A 27,947-nucleotide genomic window follows, 5' to 3' on the forward strand; every position below is an offset into this window, starting at 1 on the left:
TGCAAAATGTATAGAGCAATAATTCTACCTTATTCCATAATTAGCACACAAGATTCAACTGGTAAAAATAAATACACACCAGTTATTAATCTTCATTTGGCTGGAAGAACAGTGATATAGAACTCCCTAAATCCATGGATATAACCCTTTATTGCAGCAGGACTATCAGAATCGAGCAGTAGTGGTTTACTCCTTAGAAAAATGAAGAGGTTTTTTAAACAAAGGATATCCCAGGAGAGAGAAGCAAGTTTACAGGAAAGATAAAAGAGCATTTCCTACCATCACCCGAAGAGCCAGGAGCCAATATGAACTTACTATCACCTGAACTTACTACTGGAAAGTTCTTTGTGGGGATTAGGCAACAAGGTTAAACAATTAAAAACAAAAACAAAAAAACCCAAAACCTAAGAGGAACCACCTCTAAGCATGAATTGCATTTTATTTCTGCTTCCACAATAAATACACCTGAGTTATTTTCTAAGTCTTACCTCCTGATCAAATGTCCTTAAAATTGAAATCTCACATTATCTTTAGTTGTGATCTAGTTCCACTTGGAAATTACATGTTTAGCTTTAAAACCACGGTTTTAAAGCTCAAACCTTATAGCACTGGTGCTCAGGCACCTCACAATTAGTTTCATTAGTCACAGAACAGTGCCTACTGGTTACAGAGGCCCCAGTTTTCATGTTGATGAAGGAATAGAGGCTTTTCATCCACCCAGAAGTTAAGATTTGATGGCTTTGCCTTCTAAGGCATCAAACATGTCTTCTAAGGCCTTCTCCACACACTGGAGAAACTCATGGGCATTGCGGCCTTGGTAGGCAGAGACGTTGCAGCCTATCCAGTTGTCATGAACAGCATACGCAATGCCAAAACCATCAGGGACCACGGGGGCAAAGCCGCCGATGTTCACTGCTGGGCTGCTCAACGTGCTCGTGGACAGGATGTTGTGGTTTATCTGCCTATACGCAGGGTCCAGGTATAGCCCGGGCAGGTCAATCCCTTTGGCTGCTCCCAGGTACCGCAGAGCAAACAAGTGTCGATCAAAGCCCTGGCCTGTCAGAGACAAAATGGAAAACCAGAGTCTAAGAATCTCAGAACTGAAAGGGACCTCACTTGGTAAAACCTCCGACCCATGGTAGGAGCACCTTCACAGCATCCTTGATAGTGGAAGAAGGGTTTGTTTATCTCTGCATGCACACCTCCGGCTTGCTAACCTCTGGCTCAGTTCATTCTAGAATATTCCTTTTTAAAAAGCTGTGAACAGCTGAGCTAAAAATCAGCCTAAAATGAACATGATTTTTAAAATTTTGAAATTGAATCAGTTTAGTCAAACAGTCAAGAAAAGTACGTGGAGAACACACTATGGACTCAAAAACTAAGGTAAAAGCCGAAGTCCAAATCAAGTGTAAAAGACAAGACTGAGTCAGTGGAACAAAATGGAAGGGGTATTTGACCAGGGTTCTAATCTCCGCTTTCCTGATAATTTGCTGCGTGACCCTGAGCCAGTGGTCTCAGTTTCATACTTATAAAATTAGAGAAGGATGAGACTAGAATGTCTTGGAGGTCCCTTTCAGTTCCAGGACTTTGGCTACATGAAGGAACTGGACTGTGTGATCCTCCAGGTCCTTTCTGGGTCTCGAATTTTACTATGAAGAGGCAAAGAAAGATGACACTTAGGTTGGGAAGAGCTTCTGAGTTGGCCTATTTACAGGCAACCAATACACTTCAACTGAAGTGAAGTAAGAGAGGCCGTGGGCTTAGAAATCCTACGTTGTCAAAAGTGAGTCTGATGACCAATAAATAATAGGAAGAGAGTATGTAACATGGCTGAAAGTGACCTTAAATGAGGACGAAGTTGGATGCATTTCCCCATCCTTGCTTAAGAGGAGAGAATATTCTGAACCCTAATGGCTAGTCTGGCTGTTTGGACTGCTAAGGTAGAAAAAAATAATAATCAGTTGGCAGGTGGATTAAACCTAGTGAAGAGGCGGAAATCAGATGTGGGGTAGGATAGTGCTGAGGCTTACCCCAGTGCTGAGGGCAACAAGACCTAAGGGCATGCTCCCCAAACCCTGTCTCACCCATCGCTGCTTCTTTGGTCAGCTGGTTGTGGTACGTGGAGCACTTGGCTATCATCTGCTGAAGCTCTCCAGCACTGTGCTTGGAGGGCTCCCTGACAAAGGCCTCAGAGCACCTCTTTGTGAAGATGGAGGCCGGGCGGATGGTCTCGGTGCGGCCATGCTTGAATGCTGCAGTGCTACAGGACTCATAGGTGGCCACTGTCTGCCCGTACTGTTGCAGGAGGGCCATCTGGAAGGCCAGCTGAGCCACCGAGTCAGGGCTCAGCTTCTGCTTCTTCAGGAATTCTTTGCCTCCTCTCTGAAACTGGATGTAGTCAATGGTGAGGGTTTTCATGGTGGCATCAAATTTTTCCTTAGCAGCGCTAATGCCAGTCTTTAAAGCATCATTCAGCTTGAAGTTGAGTTTTTGTACGGCGACAGAAGAGTCAGTGTTAGCTGGCTGGCTCCGTGGAGTGATAGCAGGGGCCTGAGTGCTGTCTTTAAACACTTCATTAAAAAACCTGAGCACTGCAACACCATCGCCCCAAGCATGCTCAAAGTGGATAGCAGCAGTGCCATCCTTGGCTATAATGAGGTTAAAGGATTTATCAAACCAGCGGTTTGTGCCGTCACCGTGCAGCATGTTGTGGGACAAGTGGACAAGGTCCTTAATGGAGAAGTCATCTAGGCAGAGACAGAATACAGCAGAGTCCACTTTCCTCAGGGTCTCCTCGTTGCCACCACTCACCAGCTTCTGTCTGAGCTCTGCCCAGATGTCCCGGTTCTCACTGGTCAGATATGACAGTGGAAACTCGGGGGCCAGGCTACTGTCTGAGAGAATGTACTTCAGATGAGCCTGGATTTCTGAGGCGCTCACAATGTTCCCATTTTGATCCAGGACATCAAAGACATAGAAGTGTCCTTTTCTTAGGACCAGGAGGTGTCTGGCCTTGTCATCAGTGAAGAGTTCATCTCGACTGGGTTTGGGTAAACGAGTGGAATTGAAAAGCCGAAAATACTGGGACATATCCAGGGGATATGCATTGACCAAGTAGGCGCCATACCAGGACAGAGAGGAAGGCACAAAGCGTATGAGTCTCTTGAAGGTATCAGTGTCACTTTTGGCAGGGTTCAAGTGGAACACTTCTGGTTCCAAAAGGTCAGCCCGAAGTGTCTTCAGAAACCGGACGGCAGAGACAGTCATGTTGGTTGCCCGGGTGAGCTGGTCGTTGTACTCAGACTTTGGGTCAGGGTTGAATGACATAAATGGATTAAAGTTCAGGACAACTGGGTCTCGAGCAGTTAAGTACATATCAAACCAGGGACCTAAAAAATAAAAATTAAAAAAGAACAATAAAGAGTTAATGCAGTTCCTAAAGAAAAAAAAATCAAGCATATTCAGAAGAAGTGACATTAACCTCCAGAGGATGGAATTTTCTGATTATTTTTTTCCTCTGCAATAATTCATAAATGGTAAATGGGATCATATAATATGTGGTCTTTTGCATCTGACTTCTATCACTTACAATAATGTTTTGACAGTTCATCCATGCTATAGCATATATCAGTCTTCATTTCCTTTTATTGCTAAATAATGTTCCAATAATGTACCACATTTTGTTTATCCATTCATTTGTAGATGGACATTTGGGTTGTTTCCACTTACTGGTTATTTTGAATAATGCTGGTATGTACAAATTTTCATGTGGACATATGTTCTCAGTTCTCTTGGGGGATATAGCTAGGAGTGGAATTGCTAGGTCATATGGCAAGTCTATGTTTAACCCCCCTTTTTTTGACTGAAACTGTTTGATTTTTTATTAATTTTTTCTTTTTTTATTGAAGTACAGTTGATTTACAATGTTGTGTTAGTTTCAGGTGTACAGCAAAGTGATTCAGTTATACATATACATATACCTAGCCTTTTTCAGATTCTTTTCTATTAGAGATTATTACAAGATACTGAATATAGTTCCCTGTGCTATACAGTAAGTCCTTGTTGTTTATCTATTTTAGATATATTAGTGTGTCTCTGTTAATTCCAAACTCCTAATTTATCCCTCCCCCACGCCAACCTTTCCCCCTTTGGCAACCATAAGTTTGTTTTCTATGTCTGTGAGTCTGTTTCAAACATGTTTTGGAAATAAGTTCATCTGTATCATATTTTAGATTCCACACATAAGTGATATATGATGGCTGTCTTTGTCTCACTTACTTCAGTTTATATGATAATCTCCAGGTCCATCCATGTTGCTGCAAATGGCATTATTTCATTTTTTAATGGCTGAGTAATATTCCATCGTATATATATACCACATCTTCTTTATCCATTCACCTGTCTATGGACAGTTAGGTTGCTTGCATGTCTTGGCTACTGTAAATAGTGCAGCTATGAACATTGGGGAGCATGTCTCTTTTCGAATTAGAGTTTTCTCCGGATATATGCCCAGGAGTGGGATTGCTGGATCATACGGTAACTCTATTTTTAGTTTTTTAAGGAACCTCCATACTGTTCTCCATATTGCACCTATTTACATTCCCACCAACAGTCCCTTTTCTCCACACTATCTCCAGCATTTATTTGTAGACTTTCTGATGATGACTATTTTGACTGGTGTGAGGTAATACCTCATTGTAGTTTTGATTTGTATTTTTCTAATAATTAGCAATGTTGAGCATCTTTTCATGTGTCTGTTGGCCACCTGTATATCTTCTTTGGAGAAATGTCTATTTAGGTCTTCTGCCCCCCTTTTTTTTTTAAGATATACAATTTATTTATTTATTTATAAATTTATTTTTGGCTGCGTTGGGTCTTCGTTGCTGCGTGCGGGCTTCCTCTAGTTGCATCGAGCAGGGCTACTCTTCATTGCGGTGCACGGGCTTCTCATTGTGGTGGCTTCTCTTGTTGCAGAGCATGGGCTCTAGGCACGTGGGCTTCAGTAGTTGTGGCACACGGGCCCAGCCGCTCCACAGCATGTAGGATCTTCCCAGACCAGGGATCGAACCCGTGTCCCCTGCATGGGCAGGCAGACTCTTAACCACTGTGCCACCAGGGAAGTCCCATTCTGACCATTTTTTGATTGGGTTGTTTGTTTTTTGATACTGAACTGTATGAGCTCTTTGTAAATTTTGGAGATTAATCCCTTGTTGGTCACATCATTTGCAAAAATTTTCTCCCATTCTGCAGGTTATCTTCTCATTTTGTTTATGGTTGCCTTTGCTGTGCAAAAGCTTTTAAGTTTAATTAGGTCCCAATCATTTATTTTTGCTTTTATTTCCATCACTCTAGGAGACAGATCTAAAAAAATATTGCTGTGGTTTATGTCAAAGAATGTTCTTCCTATGCTTTCCTCTAGGAATTTTATAGTATCTGGTCTTACATTTAGGTCTTTAATCCATTTTGAGCTTATTTTTGTATATGGTATTAGAATGTTCTAATTTCGTTCTTTTACATGTAGCTGTCCAGTTTTCCCAGCACCACTTATTGAAGAGGCTGTCCTTTCTCCATTGTATATTCTTGCCTACTCTGTTGTAGATTAATTGACTGTAGGTGTGTAGATTTATTTCTGGGCTCTCTGTTCTGTTCCACTGATCCATATGTCTGTTTTTGTGCCAATACCATACTGTTTACATTACTGTACCTTTGTAGTATTGCCTGAAGTCTGGGAAGATTATGCCTCTAGCTGTGTTCTTTTTCCTCAGGATTACTTTGGCCATTCTGGGTCTTTTGTGGTTCCATGTAAATTTTAGGATTATTCGTTCTAGTTCTGTGAAAAATGTCACGGGTAATCTGATACAGATCATGTTAAATCTGTAGATTGCTTTGGGTAGTATGGCCATTTTAACTATATTAATTCTTCTAATCCAAGAGCATGGTATTTCTTTTCATTTCTTTGAATCACCTTCAATTTCCTTTATCAATGTTTTTATAGTTCTCAGCATATAAGTCTTTCATCTCTTCGGTCAGGTTTATTCCTAGGTATTTCACTTTTTTTGGACACAATTTTAAAAGGGATTCTTTTTTTACTTTGTCTTCCTGATATTTCATTGTTAGTGTAAAGAAATGCAACTGATTTCTCTATGTTAATCTTGTATCCTTCTACCTTACTGAATTCGTTTATCAGTTCTAATAGTTTCTGTGTTTGGGAGTCTTTAGGGTTCTCTATATAGAGTATCCTGTCATCTACATATAATGACAATTTTACCTCTTCCCTTCCAATTTAGATACCTTTTATTTCTTTTTCTTGTCTGATTGCTGTGGCTAGGACTTCCAATACTATGTTGAATAGAAGTGGTAAGAGTGGGCATCCTTGTCTTGTTCCAGAATTTAGTGGGAAGGCTTTTAGCGTTTCACTGTTGAGTAGTATATTGGCTGTGGGTTTGTCATAAATAGCTTTTATAATATTGCAATATGTTCCCTCTATACCCACTTTGGTAAGAGTTTTTATCATGAATGAATGTTGAATTTTATCAAATGTTTTTTTCTGCATCTACTGAGATGATCATATGGTCTTTGTCTTTTCTCTTGTTGATGTGGTGTATCACATGATTGATTTGCATATCTGAACCACCCCTGTGACCCTGGGATGCATCCAACTTGATCATGGTGTATGATCTTTTTTATGCGCTGTTGGCTTTGGTTTGCTAATATTTTGTTGAGGATTTTTATATCCATATTCATCAAAGATATTGGCCTTTAATTTTCTTTTTTGATAGTGTCTTTGTCTGGTTTTAGTATCAGGATGATGGTGGCTTCATAGGATGACTTTGGGAGTGTTCCCTCCTCTTCAACATTCCATGTGCACTTGAAAAGAATGTATTCTGGTTTTTTTGGATGTAATGTCCTGAAGATATCAATTAAATCTGTTCTGTTGTGTCATTTAGAGTCTCTGTTGCATTACTGATCTTCTGTCTGGAAGATCTGTCCATTGACGTCAGTGGGGTGTTAAAGTCTCCTACTATTATTGTATTCCCATCAATTCTCCCTTTATGTCTGTTAGTATTTGTTTTATGTATTTAGGTGCTCCTATATTGAAAGCATATAGGATAATGAATGTAATATCCTCTTCTTGTATTGATCCTTTTATCATTATACAGTGTCCTTCTTTATCTTTCTTTATGACATTGTTTTAAAGTCTATTTTGTCTGATTTAAGTATTGCTATCCCTGCTTTCTTGTCATTTCCACTTGCATGAAATATTTTTTCCATCCCCTCACTTGCAATCCATATGTGTTCTTTGCCCTTAAGTGGGTCTACTGTAGGCAGCATATTGTAGGTTCTTGTCTTATTATCCAGTCTGCCACTCTACGTCTTTTGATCAGAGCCTTTTGTCCATTGACATTTAAAGTAATTATTGATAAGTATGTATTTATTGTCATTTTAAACCTCGTTTTTCAGTTGATTTTGTATATCTTCTTTGTTTCTTCTTTTTGTTTTTCCTTTTGTGGTTTGATGGTTTTCTTTTGTATTATGCTTGAGTACCTTTTTTCTTTTTGTTTTTTTTTGTGAATCTTTTAAATATGATTTTGATTTGTGGTTACTCTGATTTTCAAGTATGTTAACCCATCACTAAATCTACTTGCTTTAGACTGGTAGTCATATAAGCTCAAACACATTCTAAAAGATCTATATTTTCTTACTCCCCTCCCCCACATTTTGTGATTTGATGTCTCATTTTACATCTTCATGTTTATTCTTTTGCTGAACACCGTAGTTGTAATCGCTTTCATACAATTAAAAAAAAATTTTAAACCTATGTACTGACTTATTTCAGTGAGCTTTAATCCTTTTATATACTTATCTCTTCTACTGTTGTTTTCTCTTTCCTATAGATTCTTGCTTCTTTTCCATTTAAAGAAGACCTTTCAATATTTAGTTTAAGATAGGTTTAGTATTCCTGTATTCCTTTAGTTTTTGCTTGTCTGAGAAATTCTTTCTCTCTCCTTCTATTCTAAATGATAATCTTGCTGAGTAGAGTATCCTAGGTTGCAGGTTTTTCCCTTTCAGGACTTTGAATATATCTTGCCACTCCCTTCCGGCCTGCAAAATTTCTGTAGAGAAATCAGCTGATAGCCTTATGAGGGTTCCCTTGTAACTGCCTATTTGTTTTTCTCTTGCTACTTTTAGAATTCTCTCTTTATCTTTAACTTTTGGCATTTTAATTATGATATGTCTTAGAGTAGGTCTGTTTGGGTTCATTTTGTTTGGGACCTCTGTGCTTCCTGTGCCTGGAAATCTGTTTCCTTCTTTAGGTCTGGGAAGTTTTCAGCCATAATTTTTTCAAGTACATTTTCGATCCCCTTTTCTCTTTCTTCTGCTTCTAGGATTCCTATTATGTGTAGATTGGCATGCTTTACGTTATCCCATAGATCTCGTATGTTGCTTTCACTTTTTTTTATTTGTCTTTGTCTGCTGTTCTTTGGGTGATTTCCACTATTCTATCTTCCAGATCACTTATTCATTCTTCTGCATTATTTAGTTTGCTATTTATTGCCTTTAGCTTTGTTTTCATCTTGGCAATTGAGTGGTGTAATTTTGATTGGCTCCTCTTTGTAGTTTCTAGTTCCTTGTTACAATGATCTGAATTTCTAACAATAGCTTTTCTTAATTCCTTCAGCATTTTTATTACTTCCTTTTTGAACTTGTGGTCTGGTAGACTGGAGTGGTCATCTGTTTCATTGTTCTTTCAGGGGATTTCTCTTATTCTTTTAATTGGGAGTGATTCCTCTGCTTTTTCATTTTTCTTATATTTCTCCGACTGTGAATTTAGGAGAAAGAGTTATCTACTGTGGTCTTGAAGGGCTGTATTTATGTGGGAGTGTCCCTGTGTAGCCTGCTTGAATCCAAAATTTCTCGTGTGAGGGCTGTTTTTGGTATGGATGCTTGCCATCTCTTTCCTCAGGGTGGCCCTTGTACCCTTGATGGGGGTGTGTTTGGTGTTGTGGTGACCAGAGCCCGCACTGGATGTTGGGTGGGGCCTCCTCTTTGCTTTGTGGATGTCACAGCCCGGCAGAGGGGAAGGGTCTGCTCCCCAGTTGTTGTAGTAGAAGTCCCCAGATCTGGTTCTAAGCTGTGGTGTGAAGTAGGCGGGACTGGAGCACTCCTTCTGGGAAAGGAGCTGCTGCATGTTTCTCCCCAGGAACTGTCTGCCAGGACGTGCGATTCTGTGATGCTGCCTGCCACCTGGTGTGAGCACCCACAAAGACCACTATTGCCTGGCACTGCCCTTGGGGGACACCTTTGCTTGGGGGCTCTGGTAACCTGAGGTCCCTTAAGCGTGCAGGTGCACTCACAAAGTGGTTGCTCCATAAACCCACTGGAGTTGTGTTCCCTGAGCCCGCCTACAATCGACCCAGATGGCCTTCAGGCATGCGTGGTTCTGGTCCCAAATCCACCATAGTGAGAACTCACTGGGGCCACCTCCCTGCACCCACAGTGGGACTGCTGGTAATCAGCTCAGACAGCCCCCAGGCAGGCACGTGCAGTCCTGAACCCAAATTCTGCCAGAGCGGCAACCTGCCAAAGCTGCAACCCAGCACCTGCAGTGGGATCGCCAGCGATAAGCTCAGATTTCAGGCCCGCCTTCATGTGTGCCACCCACAAAGTTCACAGCATCTGTGGTGATTGGAGTCACACCCTGCTGTGAGCATGCTGACAGTGAGGCTGCTATGGCAGGCCCACCCCCCTCCCCCCGTGTGTTGACAATGGGGCTCCTATGGCAGACCCATGCTCCATCCTGTGTGCACGCCCAGTTGCAGCCTGGGTCACACTCCAGGCCCTTTGGGATGTCTCCCCACAGCCAAACCGTGTCCTCTCCCTGGTCTGTCCTCTGAAACCTGAGTTTCAGCACCCAGTCACTGCACACACCAGCAGGCTCGCGTCTTGGGCTCAGAAATGTGGCAACATGGCCAGAACCATCTATGTTGGTGTATCTCTACCCTGCAGGGCGGCAAGCCAGCTCCCACACTCTCCTCTCCAGCCTCTGAAGCTCCCTATCTGTCCTGGTGGACCTCCCAGCCAGTGAAGGACGTTCTCAGGGTGAGGGAAGCTGTCCTCTTTCACCGCTCCCTCCCAGGAGCACAGGTCCTGTCCCACATCCTCTTCTCCCTTTTCCATTCGTCCTACCCAGTTACACGAGATCTTTCTTGCAGCTTTGGTTGTATGAGATCTTCTGCAAGCTTTCAGTAGATGTCCCGTGAGAACTGTCCCACATGTAGATGTGTTTCTGATGTATTTGTGGGAGGAGGTGAGCTCCATGTCCTTCTACTCCACCATCTTGGACTGAACTCTATGTTTAACCTTTTGAGGAACTGCCAGGGTGCCTTACAAGGTGGCTGAACCAGGGCTTCCCTGGTGGCGCAGTGGTTAAGAATCCACCTGCCAATGCAGGGGACATGGGTTCGAGCCCTGGGCTGGGAAGATCCCACATGCCGTGGAGCAACTAAGCCTGTGCGCCACAACTACTGAGCCTGTGCTCTAGAGCCCGCAAGCCACAACTACTGAAGCCCACGTGCCTAGAGCCCGTGCTCCGCAACAAGAGAAGCCACCGCAATGAGAAGCACGTGCACAACGAAGAGCAGCCCCCGCTCGCTGCAACTAGAAAAAGCCCGCGCGCAGCAACAAAAAACCAACGCAGCCAAAAATAAATAAATAAAATAATTTAAAAAAAAAAACAAAGTGGCTGAACCATTACCACCAGCAGTATACAAGGGTTCCAATTTCTCCACATCCTCAGCAGCATTTGTTATTGTTACTATAAGTCTTATTTGATTGGAGCCATTCTGGTGGGTAACCATCATTGTGGTTTTGATTTACATTTCCCTAATGTTTATTAATTACTTTTTCTTCCTCATTCCGTTTCCTTTTTTGACACTTACAGAAATAAAAAACAATAATACCTCACTGGCATTCATGCTGAAATAGAATAGTTGTTAATTCCCACCCCATCCGCTTAGGTTTCTCATGCTTCATCTCCTTTCAGGGACAACATTCACACCTGACTGTCTCCCTAATATGCAGAAAGTCTTCACCATCATTCTGTGTACTATGTACATTACTGCACTCCCTCTTTTAGGAAATGCTTGAAAAGCAATTAGAAATAACTATCAGTGCGAGTGAATCACTCCAACCAGCCCTCTGTATTCCTGTGGATGTTTTGCTTGTAAAAATTCCAGAGGCAGTATCTTATCAGAAAATGTGTTTTCAAGGGAAGTTCCTGGTGGGATTAGGAAATTCCTAATCAAATATAGCCTATCTTTGATTCAAAGAAATAGTTTTTACATATAAAGTATTGGGAAAGGATTAATGGACATGAATTTATCTATTATTCGTTTGTTGGTCCCTTCATTCCTTGCGAATCAGTGCTGTGCCAGGCCCTGGCCCAGGGGATATAGAGAGGAATAGGGCATGGACTTTAATTCAGAAGAACTCTGATGAAGGAGACAAATAGAATTAAAACATAATGCAATGCATTAAAATGGGGGCAAGACGTATTTGACAAAAGAAGACATGAATTTATGCCTCTGATCTGTTCAGTAAAAGAATTTAAAGAGACAGAAACCAATAAGGCAAAGAGAATGAGAGACGAGAAAAGAACAAATATTAGAAATTGGAAATCTCTCTAGCCAATTCAACCTAACCTGGCAGCAGAGAAAGCCAAGAAACAGTATGATTTACACAGCAGAACCCCCAGAGGGCTCAGGAAGTAGCAGCCTAGATATATCTGGTTGAAGGGCTGTTCAATTAAACCCCCACCCCACACCCCAGATTCCCTCCCCACTCCAAATAGGAGACTTAAGTTTTATTCACTGGAGAAAGTAAAATTGGGGGACATAAGTTACATATGAGAGCTCAAGCCTTTTTCCCTTATCCCACTCCTACGACAGCAGCAAACAGGAAAATACCTTTTGGCAGTTTACCGGAAAAGCCTTCCCTGGGAGTCTAACCCAAAGACACCAACATTAGGGGCACCCCGAGGAAATGGTTTAGCTGATCACATTACAGTGAAGCTGTGACTGACAAGCACGCCCTCATCTACAGAGCTTGCCACAACTTTTAAATATCTCATTCAGATCTAAGACAACAGAGAAGGATTATGAAACATCTGAAGAAAGAAAAGAGGGTAAAACAAACCAGCAAAAAGCAAATTCGAGACAGACTAGGAAGGAAGATGAGAATTAAAAAAAAAAAAAATCCCAGGTAAATTATTAAGCACATAGAAAGCAAAAGAAAGTAGAATTATTAACTTCAGAGAAAACAAAGTTCATATGGGAAAGGAAAAACAATTCCAATGTGCTACACAATTCAGCTGACAATAGTGTTTACATGATTATAATAGTGTAAACACTAGGTATTGAGCAAACGAAAATTACAAATAACTATACTGTGACAATGAGGGGATAGAAATGTGGTGAGGATATAAGAGACTGCTAAATCCTAATCTTTTACAGTGAGACATCAATAGATAATGCCTAAAACTACAAAAGATGCATTAATATGAGTCAGTAATTTAGAGAATGGGGGAAAATGAGAAGTGAGAAATTAGGGCAAGGTCAGGAAATTTCTGTTTCTCCTAACAAGCCTGAGAAAACTATCTGATTCTTTAAACTATATGCATGTATAACCTTATTAAAAATATAAACTGAGTTAAAAGAAGTGCTGTGGGAACAGAGGTGAAAGCAACCAACTCTGAATGGGAAGAAGGGCTGAAAGGTTTCATAGAAAAATCATCCTACTCGATCTTTTTTTTTTTCTTTTTCTTAATTGAGATGTAATTGACATATAACATTATATTAGTTTCAAGTGTACAACATAATGATTTGATATTTGTATATACTGCAAAATGCTCAGCACAATAAGTCTAGCTGACATCCATCACCATACATACGTAGAAAATTTTCTTTCTTATGAGAAGCTTTAAAATCTATACTCACAGCAACTTTCAAATATACAATACAGTATTATTAACTATAGTCACCAGGTTATACATTACATCCCCAGGACTGACTTATTTTATAACTGGAAGTTTGTACCTTTTGATCCCCATCTCCCATTTTGCCTAGCCCCTGTCCTGAACTTCTCATAACCACCCTAACTCGGTCTTAAAGGAAGAATTTGCCAGGTAAAAAATGGTGGGGCGAACAACATGGATAAAGGCACAGAAGAATGAAAGACTAACGGGTTGAGGGAAGGAGTTGTTCAGTTTTGCTGAAGCATGGGTGTGTCAGGGAGGATGGTAAGAGATGAGGCTGGATCGGGCAGTTGGGCCAGACCGTGAAGGACCTAGAATGATACACACAGGACATAGGACTAAATCCTGCATCCTTTACAGACAGAACCAATGATTAGGTTCTGTCTTGATCCCACCTACAGAGCAGGCAAGCTACTGCTCTTGAGCATGGACTCCAGGCAGCACCTCAGTGGAGGATGGACTCACTCAACCTTAATGTTTACCTCAGGAAGAGAGGATGAGATAACACTTCAGTGCTGGTCTCACCAAAAATATCTGTGAGATTAAAACAGGAGAGAAGATGACTTGCTTTCAATTACAGAGGGCTCTGGAAATATCAAGCCCACAGCCTTGCCTACCCACCTGAAATGTAGCTCGTATGTTTATTCTGCTTGTCCTGAGCGACCAGCTGCTTGTGCAGTTCTTTTCCAATCCCATTTTCAAAACTCTTACACAATTGTTCCGTTTTCCTGAAATGTTCAAAAAAAGATAGAGTCAAACCATGGCAGGGAATAGATGATTTTTATTTATTTATTATTATTATTTTTTAACATCTTTATTGGAGTATAATTACTTTACAATGGTGTGTTAGTTTCTGCTTTTATAACAAAGTGAATCAGCTATACATATACATATATCCCCATATCTCCTCCCTCTTGCGTCTCCCTCCCACCCTCCCTATCCTACCCCTCTAGGTGGTTACAGAGCACTGAGCTGATCTCCCTGTGCTATGCGGCTGGGGAATAGACGATTTTTAGATTCATGGCCAAGAACTCATCACAGAACTTTGGGTCCCCAATAGCATATCCCTAGAACCAGGGACTGAGATCAGAAAGTACCTCTGGTCAGAAGAACAGGAATCAATCTAAACAGATAAATCTAGGATATCTTAAAATGATTGATTAGGAAGATGAATCCACATCTCATAAAATAATGTGTAATCTAGGAGGCATGGAGAAAATGATATAAGCTTTGGAGCCAAGAAGAGCTAAGTTTGAATTCTAGCTCTGTTACTTTCAAACTATATAACCGTGGACAAGTTACTTGATCTCTCTCAGTCTCAGTTTCTCTATATGTAAAATAGAGATAATATACCACCTTACATGATTTTTAAAATATTTATAAGAGCTAAGGATTTAGGATAGTTTGAAACATAATACTTAGTAGCAGGTAGCTATTACATCATTACCATGTCAATAGAAGCTTCAAGTGACTAATGTGGAATATTTAAAAGCAGAGGACTACATTATGAATGGTTCATCTTTTTTTTCCCAGCACTGTCCATTGAAGGACTCCGTGATTCTAATGAGAAGGCCAGTTACTTGCACGACAAATTCCCATTGTGGAAAAAGAGTACTATACCAGGATACAAGAGCTTGATGGAATCCGCTTTTTAACAATATCCAATATTATTTTCCAATTCCATACTGAATTAGTTTCCTAGGACTGCCATAACAAAGTACCACAGACTGGATGGCTTAAGACATCAGAAACTTATTCTCTCACAGTTCTGGAGGCTAGAAGTACAGAATCAAGGTGCTGACAAGACCATATTCTCTCTGAAGACTCCAGTGGAGAATCTGTTCCAGGACTTTCTCTTAGCTTCTGGTGTTACCAGGTATCCTTGGCATTCCTTGCCTTGTTAATCCACTGTAATCTGCCTCTGTCCTCACATGGCTGTCTCTGTGTCTCTCCTCTTCTTATAAATATACCAATCATATTGGATTAAGGACTCAGCTCTCTCCAGTATGACCTCATCTTAATTAATTACATCTGCAACTACCCTATTTCCAAATAAGGTCACATAACGAGGTTCTCAAAAGGGAATGGATTTGGAGGGCACACTATCCAACCCAGGACATATGCTCACCAAGCAAACTTCTGGTCTGCCACATGCTCTCCTTAATGAACCTCCCTACCAAGAGCACACGCCCCCTGTAAATGACTGGTACCAGCTAGCCAACCAGGTAACACCCACCAAGATAGCACAAATTTGGCATTCTGGCTTATAAACCATTGCCTGTTGAGTCTAGTTAAAGAGACTCTCACCTCAGGGCCTGGTCAGCCCTTCATGAGTGAAAAATCTATTTCCTGAACTTGCAAACGTAAAGACCAGGTCCTAGGTGCCTGGTGACCCAATCAAATCACAGACACTCCCTGAAACTTGGTTCCCCGGCACTTGCCAGCCTCCCCTGAGCCACCCATCCATGGCCATTCAGGGTTCTCAGCTTTTACCTGAACTGGCCATCATCCAAGAGAGGCTTCTGCGCACTGAGGTATCTCCTAACGGTGTCTTCAAGTTTGGGAATAGGCAGCCTGGGAAGAAAGTAAGGTCAAGTGTAAGGGTGACAATCTGTGGAAGAGGTTAACTAGCTTCCCAACCCAAACTAACCAGTAATTACTGGATAATTAACTTCTTTCCAAAAAAAACAAACAACAAAAGGAAGCCACTTACAAATGAGAATAGATGAATTTAAGTATAATTGGTAGCTCTTTTTTTAAAGTAAAACAATAACTTTTTAATGTATTAATGATGAATTTCATAAGCTGAATTAGTAAACACACTAACAGATTCAAAATGGGGAAGCAGAAGCTGCCCCAAAATTCCTGTTTCCTGTCACTGTTATAATACCTGTGTTAACCCTGTACTGGCACTGATTTTATTTCTACCCTTAGTTTGAACGACTGTCTTTTTCTCTCCCAAGATGGAAAAAAACTTCTATTTTTAAATTTTCTAGTGTATTTTATGACAGAGAATCATACAAAAGGGAAACACAGGTCTGTCCAATGGGCCAGCCAACCATGGGATCGACCATCAAGCCATGCCCAGCTCACCAGGAGTCCTGTGAGGAAGAACCAAATCTTCCTCTGTGCTTACTTACTCATCATTCTCTACCGGTGGATTCCCAATGACAGCTATGGCAATGAAGTTACAGGTCCACAGTGAAATGAAAACACCAGGGGTATGTTGTGAGGCATACTTTTTTTTTTCATGTTAATAATTTTACTGAAAGATATATCCCCTAGTACCAAAACTTAATCCAAGTTTGTTAGGTTACCTCTGCCAACTCAAAATGAACACTGATACATTCAAAATATCTAAATATAGCAGCCATTTAGGAAAACTGAAAGTTATCCATAAAACACAGTTTAAGACCTTACTAATAAGATACACTGTAGTTCTTCAGTTTATTTTTCAATGCATGTTTATCCAAAATACAATGTCAAAAAACAAATCTGAATTTACAGCCATCATGGACTTAGGCTGCACTGAGTAACCATTCACAACACTGTAACACTGTAGGTCCCCTTACATGGACTTATGCAGAAAATCCCTAACACTAGCTCAGCTATCTCATAAGTACAAAGTTACCTACTTACCTTTCTCAAGACTTTGTTTTGATACAGTAGGGACATTAAGGAAAATTTACCTTCTTTTTAAACAATTCTAAATTAGAGGCAATGGCAGTTTTATAAAAGCAGTCCTTATTCAAAAGATTCTGGAGTGTTAACTCTAGCTTGAGCTTACTTTAGTGGGGTAAAGTAAGTTTTCAGAGTGATGATTTATTTTGGAGTTATTAGCACAACAAACTGAATTTTCTCAATGGAACTAAATTAAGGCAGTATAGATTCTACAAAAAAATTATTATCATGGATACAAAGTCACCTGTTTTCTATAAAAATTATCAAAGATCACTTAATGAATATGCTAAACTTACCAAGTCTATATTTTTGCCTTCTATAAAATACCCTCGTTGTAAATGTCAAATAACAACATAGTCCATATCACTGGATTATCTGATACTTGCAGAAGATGGCCATAGTTGTGAAGTTACTGGTTCACAAGGAAATAAAACAAACATGGACAGTACAGTGAGCTTTTCACAAAGCTAAATTTGCTTACATGAAAAGTCTGTTCTTAATTCTGAGATTGTCCCACCCCCCCCTTTTAGGGTGAGAGTCATTAAAGGTCTTTTTTTTTTAAGAAATAATGTTGATAACAGTATTTTCCCCTATAATTTTACTGATCTGTGAAGTCTAAAAGTATAAGAACTACTGATGGTGAAAAGACAAGGACATTTAGGATCAGACCTAGGCTTAAGTCCCAGCTCTGTCACTTAATCTCTCTGATATGGTTATAGGTAAATACCACTTGCCTTCAGATTTCTCCTCAAAGAAAGCCACTCCCCAACTTCTAGGAAGGACCGATACCCTCCTAACCTCCACAACCTGCCATCAACATCAAACACGTTTCTTTCCTCTCAAATTTAATTGTACCACCTTCTCCCCATCCTCATCTGTTATCCACTCCAAGGAATGCTGGGTTAGTAAACCAGCTCTCTGGTGGGTAGGGGGTGAAGCCCTGATTTGTAGCATTTACCAATTTCTGTAAATCTCCCACCATGGCCAAGTTCAAGCTACCAACATGATGTCACCGAATGTGGAGCTGGGAAGAAATGCAGAGTTGGCTCACATGATTATGGTGATGTATAGAGAGGGGAGCTCACCACTCATTAGGATTCTTCCTCTGAATCCCCTTTTCTCACCTCCACTGGCACGTGGGCTGGCACAGAACAGGTACTCAATGCGTGTTAAGTGAATTAGTTGATTACCTTCCTTTACCCCTCTATGTACCCCAGGACCCTATATTCTTCTCTATCATTTTTAGAGGCATTTATGTATTTATGTCTCTCTTCCCCATCAGACTGCAGACCATGAGATCCTTTAAGGATGCAGAAGATGGAGAGATTCTCTTCTCCCATCCTGTTGGTTTTGACATCTTCTTCTGATTCTGTTTTCCTCCATTATGTCCTCTTGCCCTAAAAGTGCCAGTTTTCTCAAGACTGGCTCCTCTGCCCTCTTCTGACTGGATACTCCATCGGTGATTCCCCCCTGCTCTGACAGAATCAACTCTGACACTTACACAGGCTCTTCCAAGCAGGCAACGAGGAAGAAAACTGAAGGTATGCAAGGGGGCATAATCCTGTCAACTGTGGATTCATTCTTTGTTTAGGGACAGTGTGCTATGCTGGAAAAGCCTAAGCTTTGAAGCCAAACAAACCCGAGTTCCAATTTTAAACAAGTCACTTTTCAGAAAGTAGACTGGTGGTTACCAAGGGTGTTGGGGGAATGGGGAATGACTGCAATGACGGGGAGAGGCGATGAATTAGATAGTGGTGACAGCTGCACAACGCTGTGATTATATAACCCTCCCCCATGGAACTGTACACTTTAAAAGTAGGAATTTTACCAGTGCACAGGCACTAGACCCAGGACCCCCAGGGCCCTGCAGCCAGAGATCACAGGACACAGATGCACCCACCAGTGAGCAGGCACCAGCCCTCAAATCCCTGACCTGCCCACCAGTAAGCCTGCTCTAGCCTCAGGACCAGCCTACCCACTAGCTGGTGGACACCAGCCCCAGGGCAACAACAGCCCCTCAGCTGGAGGACCCAGCTCAGACTCCAGCAGGCCAGCAGCACCTGCCCTGGGGCTGGTTGGGCCCTGGCCTCACCCACCAGCAGGCCAACACAAACTTCGGGACACCCTTGACCCCGCAGCCAGCTGTGTCAGGAGCCAGCCCCATCCACCAGCAGTCCAGCACCAGATCTGGAACCTCTGGGCCCCCTGGGCCCTGCAGCCAGACCCCAGGAACTGACTCTGCCCACCAGTGAGCCAGTACTAGCCCTGGGACCCCCGGAGCTCTGCAGCCAACCACCTTGTGACCCGGCCCAGCCAACTGGCAGCCAGCAGCCTCTGCACACGGCAGGGCCTGGCAACCAACCAGACCAGGGGACAACCAAGCCTATCAGACTGCCCATGGTAGTCAGCCTACCACAGGAGAAGGACCCATGCAGTCCACATTAGGGGCACCTCTAGAGCACGTAGCTCTGGTGACAAAAGAGGAGTGCAATACTGGGACACATAGGACATCTCTTACAAAAGGCCACTTCTCCAAGATTGGGAAACATGACCAACCTACCAGATACACAGAGATAAAAACAGCAAGTTAGGCAAAATGAAGTGACAAAGGAACATGTTCCAAATGAAGGAACAAACTAAAACCCCAGAAGAAGAATTAAGTGAAGTGGAGACAGGCAGTCTACCTGATAAAGAGTTCAGGGTAATGACTGTAAAGACGATCATAGAACTCAGGAGAAGAATGGATGCACAGAGCAAGAAGTTAGACGTTTATAACAAAGACTTAGAAAATATAAAGAACAATCAAACAGAGATGAAGAATACACTAACTGAAATGAAAAATACACTAGAAGGAATCAACGGGAGACTAAATGATACAGAGGAACAGATCACATGAGCTAGAAGACAGGGTAGTGGAAATCACTCATGCTGAACAAAAAAAAGAAAACAGAATGAAAAGCAATGAGGATGGTTTAAGGGACCTCTGGGACAATATCAACTGTACTAATATTCACATTATAGGGATCCCAGAAGGAGAAGAGACAGAGAAAGGGGCAGAGAACATATTTGAAAACGTAATAGCTGAAAATGTCCCTAACATGTGAAAGAAAACAGACATCCAAATCCAGGAAGCACAAAGAGTCCCATACAGGATGAACCCAAAGAGGAACACATCAAGGCACATAGTAATTAAATGGTAAAAATTAAGTATAAAGAGAAAATATTAAAAGCAGCAAGGGAAAAGCAACAAGTTACTTACAAGGGAACTCCCATGAGATTATCAGCTGACTTTTCAGCAGACTCTGCAGGCCAGAAAGGAGTGGCACGATATATTTAAAGTGATAAAAAAGAAAAACCTACAACCAAGAATACTCTACCCAGCAAGGCTCTCATTCAGATTTGATGGAGAGATCAAAAGTTTTTCAAACAAGCAAAACCTAAAAGAGTTCAGCACCACCAAACCAGCTTTGCAAAAAATGTTAAAGGGACTTCTCTAAGCAAAAAAGAAAAGGTCATAACTAGAAACATGAAGATTAGAAAAGGAAAAAGCTCACCAGTAAAGGCAAATATACAAAAAAGTTAGATCATCAACCACATACAAAGCTAGTAGGAAGGTTAAAAGAAAAAACTGGTAAAATCATCTATAGCCACAATAAGCAGTTAAGGGATTCACAAAACAAGTAGATCTAAAATATGATGTCAAAAACCGTCATCATGATATGGAAGGACAGTACAAATGCAGGGCTGTTAAAATGCATTTGAAATTAAGAAACCAGCAACTAAAAACAATCATGTATATACACAGATGGCTATATTTAAATCTCATGGTAACCACAAACCAAAAATCTATAATTGATAACACGCAGAAAAAAGAGAAAGGAACCCAAAGGTAAGACTAAAGATTGTCACCAAATCACAAGAGAAGAGAAAAAGGACTAATAAAGGAACAAAAAAGAACTACAAAAACAGTCTCAAAACAATGAACAAAATGGCAATAAGAATATACATATCGGGACTTCCCTGGTGGCTCAGTGGTTAAGAATCCGCCTGCCAATGCAGGGGACACGGGTTTGAGCCCTGGTCCAGGAAGATCCCACATGCCATGGAGCAACTAAGCCCGTGCGCCACAACTACTGAAGCTGCGCTCTACAGCCCGCGAGCCACAACTACTGAGCCTGCATGCCACAACTACTGAAGCCCGTGAGCCTAGAGGCCATGCTCCACAACAAGAGAAGCCACCGCAATGAGAAGCCCGCGAACCGCAACGAAGAGTAGCCCTCACTTGACACAACTAGAGAAAGCCTGTGCACAGCAACGAAGGCCCAACACAGCCAAAAATAAATAAATCAATAAACTTATGTTTAAAAAAAGAATATACATATCAATAATTACTTTCAGTGTAAATGGACTAAATGCTCCATTCAAAGACACAGAGTAGCTGAATGGATACAAAAACAAGACCCATATATAAGCTGCCTACAAGAGATTCATTTCAGATCTAAAGACACACACTGATTTGAGGGGATGGAAAAAGATATCCTATACTAATGGAAATCAAAAGAAAGCCGGGATAGCAATACTTATATTAGACAAAACAGACTTTAAGACAAAGATGGTTACAAGAGACAAAGAAGGACACTACATAATGATCAAAGGATCAATCCAAGAAGAAGGTATAATAATTTTAAATATATATGCACCCGGGCTTCCCTGGTGGCGCAGTGGTTGAGAGTCCGCCTGCCGATGCAGGGGACACGGGTTCGCGCCCCGGTCCAGGAAGATCCCGCATGCCGCGGAGCGGCTGGGCCCGTGAGCCATGGCAGCTGAGCCTGCGCGTCCGGAGCCTGTGCTCCGCAACGGGAGAGGCCACAACAGTGAGAGGCCCGCGTAACGCAAAAAAAAAATATATATATATATATATATATATGCACCCAACATAGGAGCACCTAAATACATAAAGCAAACATTAACAGACATAAATGGAGAAATTGACAGTAACACAGTAATAGTAGGGGAGTTTAACACCCCACTTACATCAATGTACAGATCATCAAGACAAAAAATCAATAAGGAAACACTGGCCTTAAATTACACGTTAGACCAGAGAACCTAATAGATACATAAAAAACATTCTATCCCAAACAGTAGAATACACTGTTCCAAGTGCACATGGAACATTCTTCAGGACAGGTCACAAAACAAGCTAGGCCATAAAATAAGCCGCAGAAAATTTAAGAAAACTGAAATCATATCAAGCATCTTTTCCAGCCACAATGCTGTGAGACTAGAAATCAACTACAAGAAATAAACTGCAAAAAACACAAACATGTGGAGGCTAAACAACACACTACTAAACAACGAATGGATCACTGAAGAAATCAAAAAGGAAACAAAAAATACCTGGAGACAAATGGAAAAAAACCCACAATGACTCAAACTTCATGGGATGCAGCAAAAGCAGTTCTAAGAGGGAAGTTTATAATGCTATAAGCTTACCTAAGGAAACAAGAAAAATCTCAAATAACCAATGTAAACTTACACCTAAAGGAACTAGTGAAAGAACAAAACACTAAGTTAGTAAAGGGAAAGAAATCATAAGGAACAGAGCAGAAGTAAATGAAATAGACTAAAAAAAAATAGAAAAGATCAATGAAAATAAGAGCTGGTTCTTTGAAAAGATAAACAAAATTGATAAACTTTAAGCCAGACTCATCAAATAAAAAAGAGAGAGGGCCCAAACTAATAAAATCAGAAATGAAAAAGGAAAAGTTACAACTGATGCCACAGAAATACAAAGGACCAAAGGAGATTACTATGAACAACTATATTCCAATAAAATGGACAACCCAGAAGGAATGGACAAATTCCTAGGAATGTACAATCTCCCAAGACTGAACCAGGAAGAAATAGAAAATATGAATAGACCAATTAACAGTAATGAAATTTAATCAGTAATTTAAAAACTCCCAACAAACAAAAGTCCTGGACCAGGTGGCTTCACAGGTGAATTCTACCAAACACGTGGAGAACAGTTAACACCCATCCATCTCAAACTATTCCAAAAAAAACTGCAGAGGATGTAATGCTTCCAAACTTATTATAAGAGGCCAGCATCATCGTGATACAAAAAACAAAGATACCACACCAAAAAGAAAATTACAGGCCAATATCACCAATGAACATAGATGCAAAGATCCTCAGTAAAATATTAGCAAACCAAATCCAACAATACAATAAAAAGATCATGCAGCCTGATCAAGTGGCATTTATCACAGGGACGCAAGGATGGTTCAATATCCACAAATCAATGTAATACATCACAACAGCCAATTGAAGAATAAAAGCCTTACAATCATCTCAATAAATGCAGAAAAAGCTTTTGACAAAATTCAACATCTATTTATGACAATACTCTCCACAAAGTAAGTACAGAGGGAACACACATCAGCATAATAAAGGTCACATATGATAACTCCAGAGCTAACACATACTCAATGATGAAAAGCTGATAGCATTTCCTCTAAGATTAGGAACCAGACAAGGAATTCCACTCTTGCTCCTTTAATCAACATGCTATTGGAAGCCCTAGCCACAACAATCAGACAAGAAAAAGAAATAAAAGGAATCCAAATTGAAAAGGAAGGAGCAAAACTGTCAGAGTTTGCAGATGACATGATACTATGTCATAGAAAATCCTAAAGACACTATTAAAAAACTACCAGAGCTCATCAATGAATTCAGTAAAGTTGCAGGACACAAAATTGATATACAGAAATCTGTTGCACTCTACATGCTAACAATGAACTATCAGGAGGAGAAACTAAGGAAACAAGCCCATTCACAATCGCATCAAAATGAATACCTAGGAATAAATCTAACTAAAGAGGTAAAAGACCTATAAGACACTGAAGAAAGAAATCGAAGATGACACAAACAGATGGAAAGATATACCTTGTTAATGGACTGGAAGAATTAATATCATTAAAATGACCATACTACCCAAAGCAATCTACAGATTCAATGCAATCCCTATCAAAATACCAATGTCATTTTTCACAGAACTAGAACAAATAATTTTAAAATTTGTATGGAAACACAAAAGACCCCCAAATAGCCAAAACAATCTTGAGAAAGAAGAGAGCTGGAGATATCACATTCTCTGACTTCAGACCATACTACAAAGCTAGCATAATCAAAACACTACGGTACTGGCACAAAAACAGACACATAGATCAATGGAACATAAGAGAGAGCCCAGAAATAAAACCACACACTTATGGTCAATTAATCTATGGCAAAGGAGGCAAGAATATACAATAGAGAAAAAACAGTCTCTTCCTTAAGTGGTGCTGAGAAAATGGAATAGCTATGTGTAAAAGAGTGAAATTAGAATATTTTATCAAACCATACACAAAAATAAACTCGAAATGGATTAAAGGGCTTCCCTGGTGGCGCAGTGGTTGAGAGTCTGCCTGCCGAAGCAGGGGACACGGGCTCGTGCCCCAGTCCGGAGCGGCTGGGACCATAAGCCATGGCCATTGAGCCTGTGCGTCTGGAGCCTGTGCTCTGCAACGGGAGAGGCCACACAGTGAGAGGCCCACATACCGCAAATAAATAAATAAATAAAATTTTTTAAAAATGGATTAAAGAGCTAAATGTAAGACTGGAAACCACAAAACTCCTAAAAGAAAACATTGGCAGAACACTCTTTGACATGAATCACAGTAATATTTTTTTTGATCTGTTTCCTAAAGGCAAAGGAAACAAAAGCAAAAACAAAACAAAACAAAAACAAATGGGACCTAATCAAATTTAAAAGATTTTGCACAGCAAAGGAAACCATCCAAAATAAAAAAAAAAGACAACCTACTGAATAGGAGAAAATATTTGCAAATGATATGACTAATAAGAGGCTAATGTCCAAAATATATCAACAGCTCATACAATTCAACATCAAATAAACAACCTGACTTAAAAAATGGGCAGAGGGACTTCCCTGGAAATTCAGTAGTTAAGACTCTGTGCTTCGGGACTTCCCTGGTGGTGCAGTGGTTAAGAATCCACCTGCCAATTCAGGGGACACGGGTTCGAGCCCTGGTCCGGGAAGATCCCACAAGCTGCAGAGCAACTAAGCCCATGCAACACAACTACTGAGCCTGAGCTCTAGAGCCCGCGAGCCACAACTACTGAGCCCACGTGCCACAACTACTGAAGCTCGTATGCCTAGAACCTGTGCTCTGCAACAAGAGAAGCCACTGCAATGAGAAGCCCGCGCACCGCAACAAAGAGTAGCCCCCACTTGCCACAACTAGAGAAAGCCCGCGTGCAGCAACGAAGACCCAACACAGCCAAAAATAAATTAGTTAATTAATTTAAAAAAAATCAAATCTGACTCCTATCTCATGACTGTAACCACCATGAGATGCTGCTTGCTACTTATCCATTATATCATAATTGTTTACCTGTTAAATCTCCCCCACTATAAAGTAAGCTCCTCAACATGACTGACTGGTCTCCAAATCCCTATTAATAAATGGTTATCAAATTAATAATGTGAATGTGTAGGTCAGGTTGTTCCACCCTTTCTCTGCTTCGGACTTGCATTTTTATATTCTGAAATTAACTGCTCAGTGTGTATAAATAGAACCCTAAAAAAAAACCTAACTGAACTGTACACCTAAAAATAGTTAAAATGGTAAATTTTATGTTTTGTATATTTGACTACACTGAAAAAGAGCAAAGAAAAAAACATAACACCTAAAAACCAAGCAAATGATAGTGCAAAGGTTCCTAGAGGAAAGCAAGTCTAAAGCCACTTGATTAAAAGGCAGTGATATAATAGGAAAAGAAAGAGGTAAGGAGGGAGATCCAATTGGACCACTTAATACTAAGGGACTAGTCCTTCCCATGCCAACTAATAAGGACAGTTCCCTATTTTGGCATCTTATCTCACTCTAGCCTCACAATAGCCCTATGAATTGTGCTTTCTGTTCCTACCTTACAGGTAAGAACTACGGCTCAAAGAGGTTGACTGAATTGCCTGAGGCTATACAGAAAGAGTATCAGATCCAGAATCTGAAACTTAAGTTCTACCAGACTTCAAAGCCAGGGCTTTTCACCAAGTGTGACATCAAAACGAGTGTGAAAGACAATTCATTTTACCTCTCCAGAATCTCAGATAAAAGGAATCTTATCTTATCTAACTTCCAACTTACAGGTGAGGTGGTGGAGGCCTGGAGAGGGAGTCATCATTTAAAGTTATACACGGGTGATGAGCGCTACTGTTTGTAGCTCCAAGATATCTGTGCTGTGGATTAGAGGAAATGATCTTGATATTCTTTGATATTCTTAATATTCTTCCCAGCTTTCCAATTCTAAAATGGAGAAAACCCCTCTGACCTTACACCTGGGTGGGGCCCGGGACTGTCTGAAAGTTAAAGGCCATCTGTTGCTGGGCTTGGCAAGTGAAGACAGGCTCTGTCATTCCTCACCTTTCCCCCACATACTGGCTCAGCTCATAGTCAAGAGGTCATGGCTTATCTCACAGGCACAGAGACTTTTTCTTTCTCTTCCCCATCCTCCTGCCAAATTTAAACAGTGGGATTGGGGCTAGATAATCTCATTTTAACTTGTTTTAGATGTTTGCACACTGTAATTTGACAAGAATCCCTCAGCTGATACTCCTGAGAGGATGGGGGTGGGCAGTGAGGACAATGGGTTAAGGGGTTCCCAGCTGTAGAGAAAAACAGCAACCTAGTAGTTGGGGTTGATGCCTGTGACAATCTTTGTTCTGTTCATGGGGTAGGGTCTCCAGCCCCTGGACTGGGAGGGAGATCCCTAATGGCAGCTTGGGGAGAAAGGAAGTAAAAAGGCTCTGTGAAACAAATTTGGAACTTGGCACTAGGAACTAACTGGTGAGTAGGTAGAGAAGTTAAAGTTTGGTTTTAGGGGGTGAAGAATTTAGGGACATTTCTAATATTGGAGGAGACCTGGCAGCTTAGAGTAAGGCTGGGAGTTCAAAGACTGGGCAAACTGGAAGCTGAATTAAAGAAAATACTGGATGAGGGAAGGAGAAGGAAGATGTATGGGAGCTGTGTTTCACAGGGGAAGTAGATTCTGGGAGAAGTGTTTTAGAAGGGGGCGGGGGCGTAGCTATGGTGAGGAGGCACAGAATTTGGGTGGGCTCTGTATCTAATGTGAATAAGAAGATTTGGGGAGGGGTACTGAGGGTGCCGCCTAGAATTCTGTGAGGGTGGGCTGAAGTTGCAGGGAGTAATGTGGGTTAGGGAGGAGGGTGGGAGGAGTGTTGAGGAAGGTTTGGTAGGGGTGAAAGGTTTCCAGGTGAAGATTGGACTTAGAATGCTGAGGACTTGGAGGGTAAGATGAATACTTGAATCTGCTTGGGGGAGGATAGCGTGCTAAAATACAGGAGGACTGGAGGCATGGGGAGTGGGGCTGAGGGTTATGAGTAACAGGCGTGAAAAAGGTGGCGTGCTGGGAGAAATTGAGGGAGAGTACCTATTATGTATCAGGAATTGACCGATCCATATTCTGTGCAGGAACGCGGCGAGACAACCTAGTTGGAGGGCTAAGGGTCGTGTTGGCGATATGCAGGTTGGACGTTTTTCAGGGAGAAATGTGAGGGACAATTAGATATTTGATTGGAAGTTGGTTTTTTGTAGGAGTTCGAGAAGAGTTCAGGAGAGAAAATCTGAGAGAACAATGGCTGAGGGGAGCGGGGGATTCTGGAAGAGAATTCGGGCATTCTGAAGTTCCAGTACCATGAGATCCTGAAAGTCACAGGATTTTCAGATTGGAGGATGCGGCAGCGTCCCAGGTAAAACTTTAGAGGCGGAAGAGGGTTCAGCAGAATAGGCGTGAGTGATTGGAGAGAGGCTGGGGCCGAACCCCAGCTCGCGTGGACGGCGGGGACCGGGAGGCCGGGCTCACCTGGGCAGACTGTCCTGGTAGTGCATAGTGGGCACGATGCTCAGCTGCAGGTACTGGCCCGGGTCGAAGCCTGTGCTTAGGAGCCGACTGAGGGCTCCCGGGCCAAAAGCAAGGCCCCGGGGCCAGGCGCGCAACAGCAGGCCGGCCACCATCGTCCCGGAAGGCGGCAGCAGCGAGAACGCGGAGAATGCGGAGCTCTGGTTACAGAGACTAGGCCGCCGCCCTCAGTGCCCCAGGACGCTGCGTCAGGGATTCGCGTTCAGTTTGTGCCGGTACGCGGAAC

At 41.5% G+C, this 27,947-nt stretch overlaps 1 protein-coding gene across 1 annotated transcript; it reads right to left on the reverse strand.

Annotated features, from left to right (window-relative positions):
• Positions 1–14: 14 nt before the first annotated feature.
• Positions 15–27,947, reverse strand: CPT2 (carnitine palmitoyltransferase 2). The gene is made up of 5 exons (XM_030870171.3): positions 27,665–27,947; positions 15,527–15,607; positions 13,655–13,761; positions 2,085–3,389; positions 15–1,056 (listed from the first exon to the last, which is right to left on the reverse strand). The coding sequence occupies exons 1-5, from the start codon at positions 27,814–27,816 to the stop codon at positions 725–727; spliced, it is 1,977 nt and encodes a 658-aa protein (XP_030726031.2). The 5' UTR covers positions 27,817–27,947; the 3' UTR covers positions 15–724.

This window comes from Globicephala melas, chromosome 1 (assembly GCF_963455315.2).
Source record: "Globicephala melas chromosome 1, mGloMel1.2, whole genome shotgun sequence".
Lineage (NCBI taxonomy): Eukaryota > Metazoa > Chordata > Mammalia > Artiodactyla > Delphinidae > Globicephala > Globicephala melas.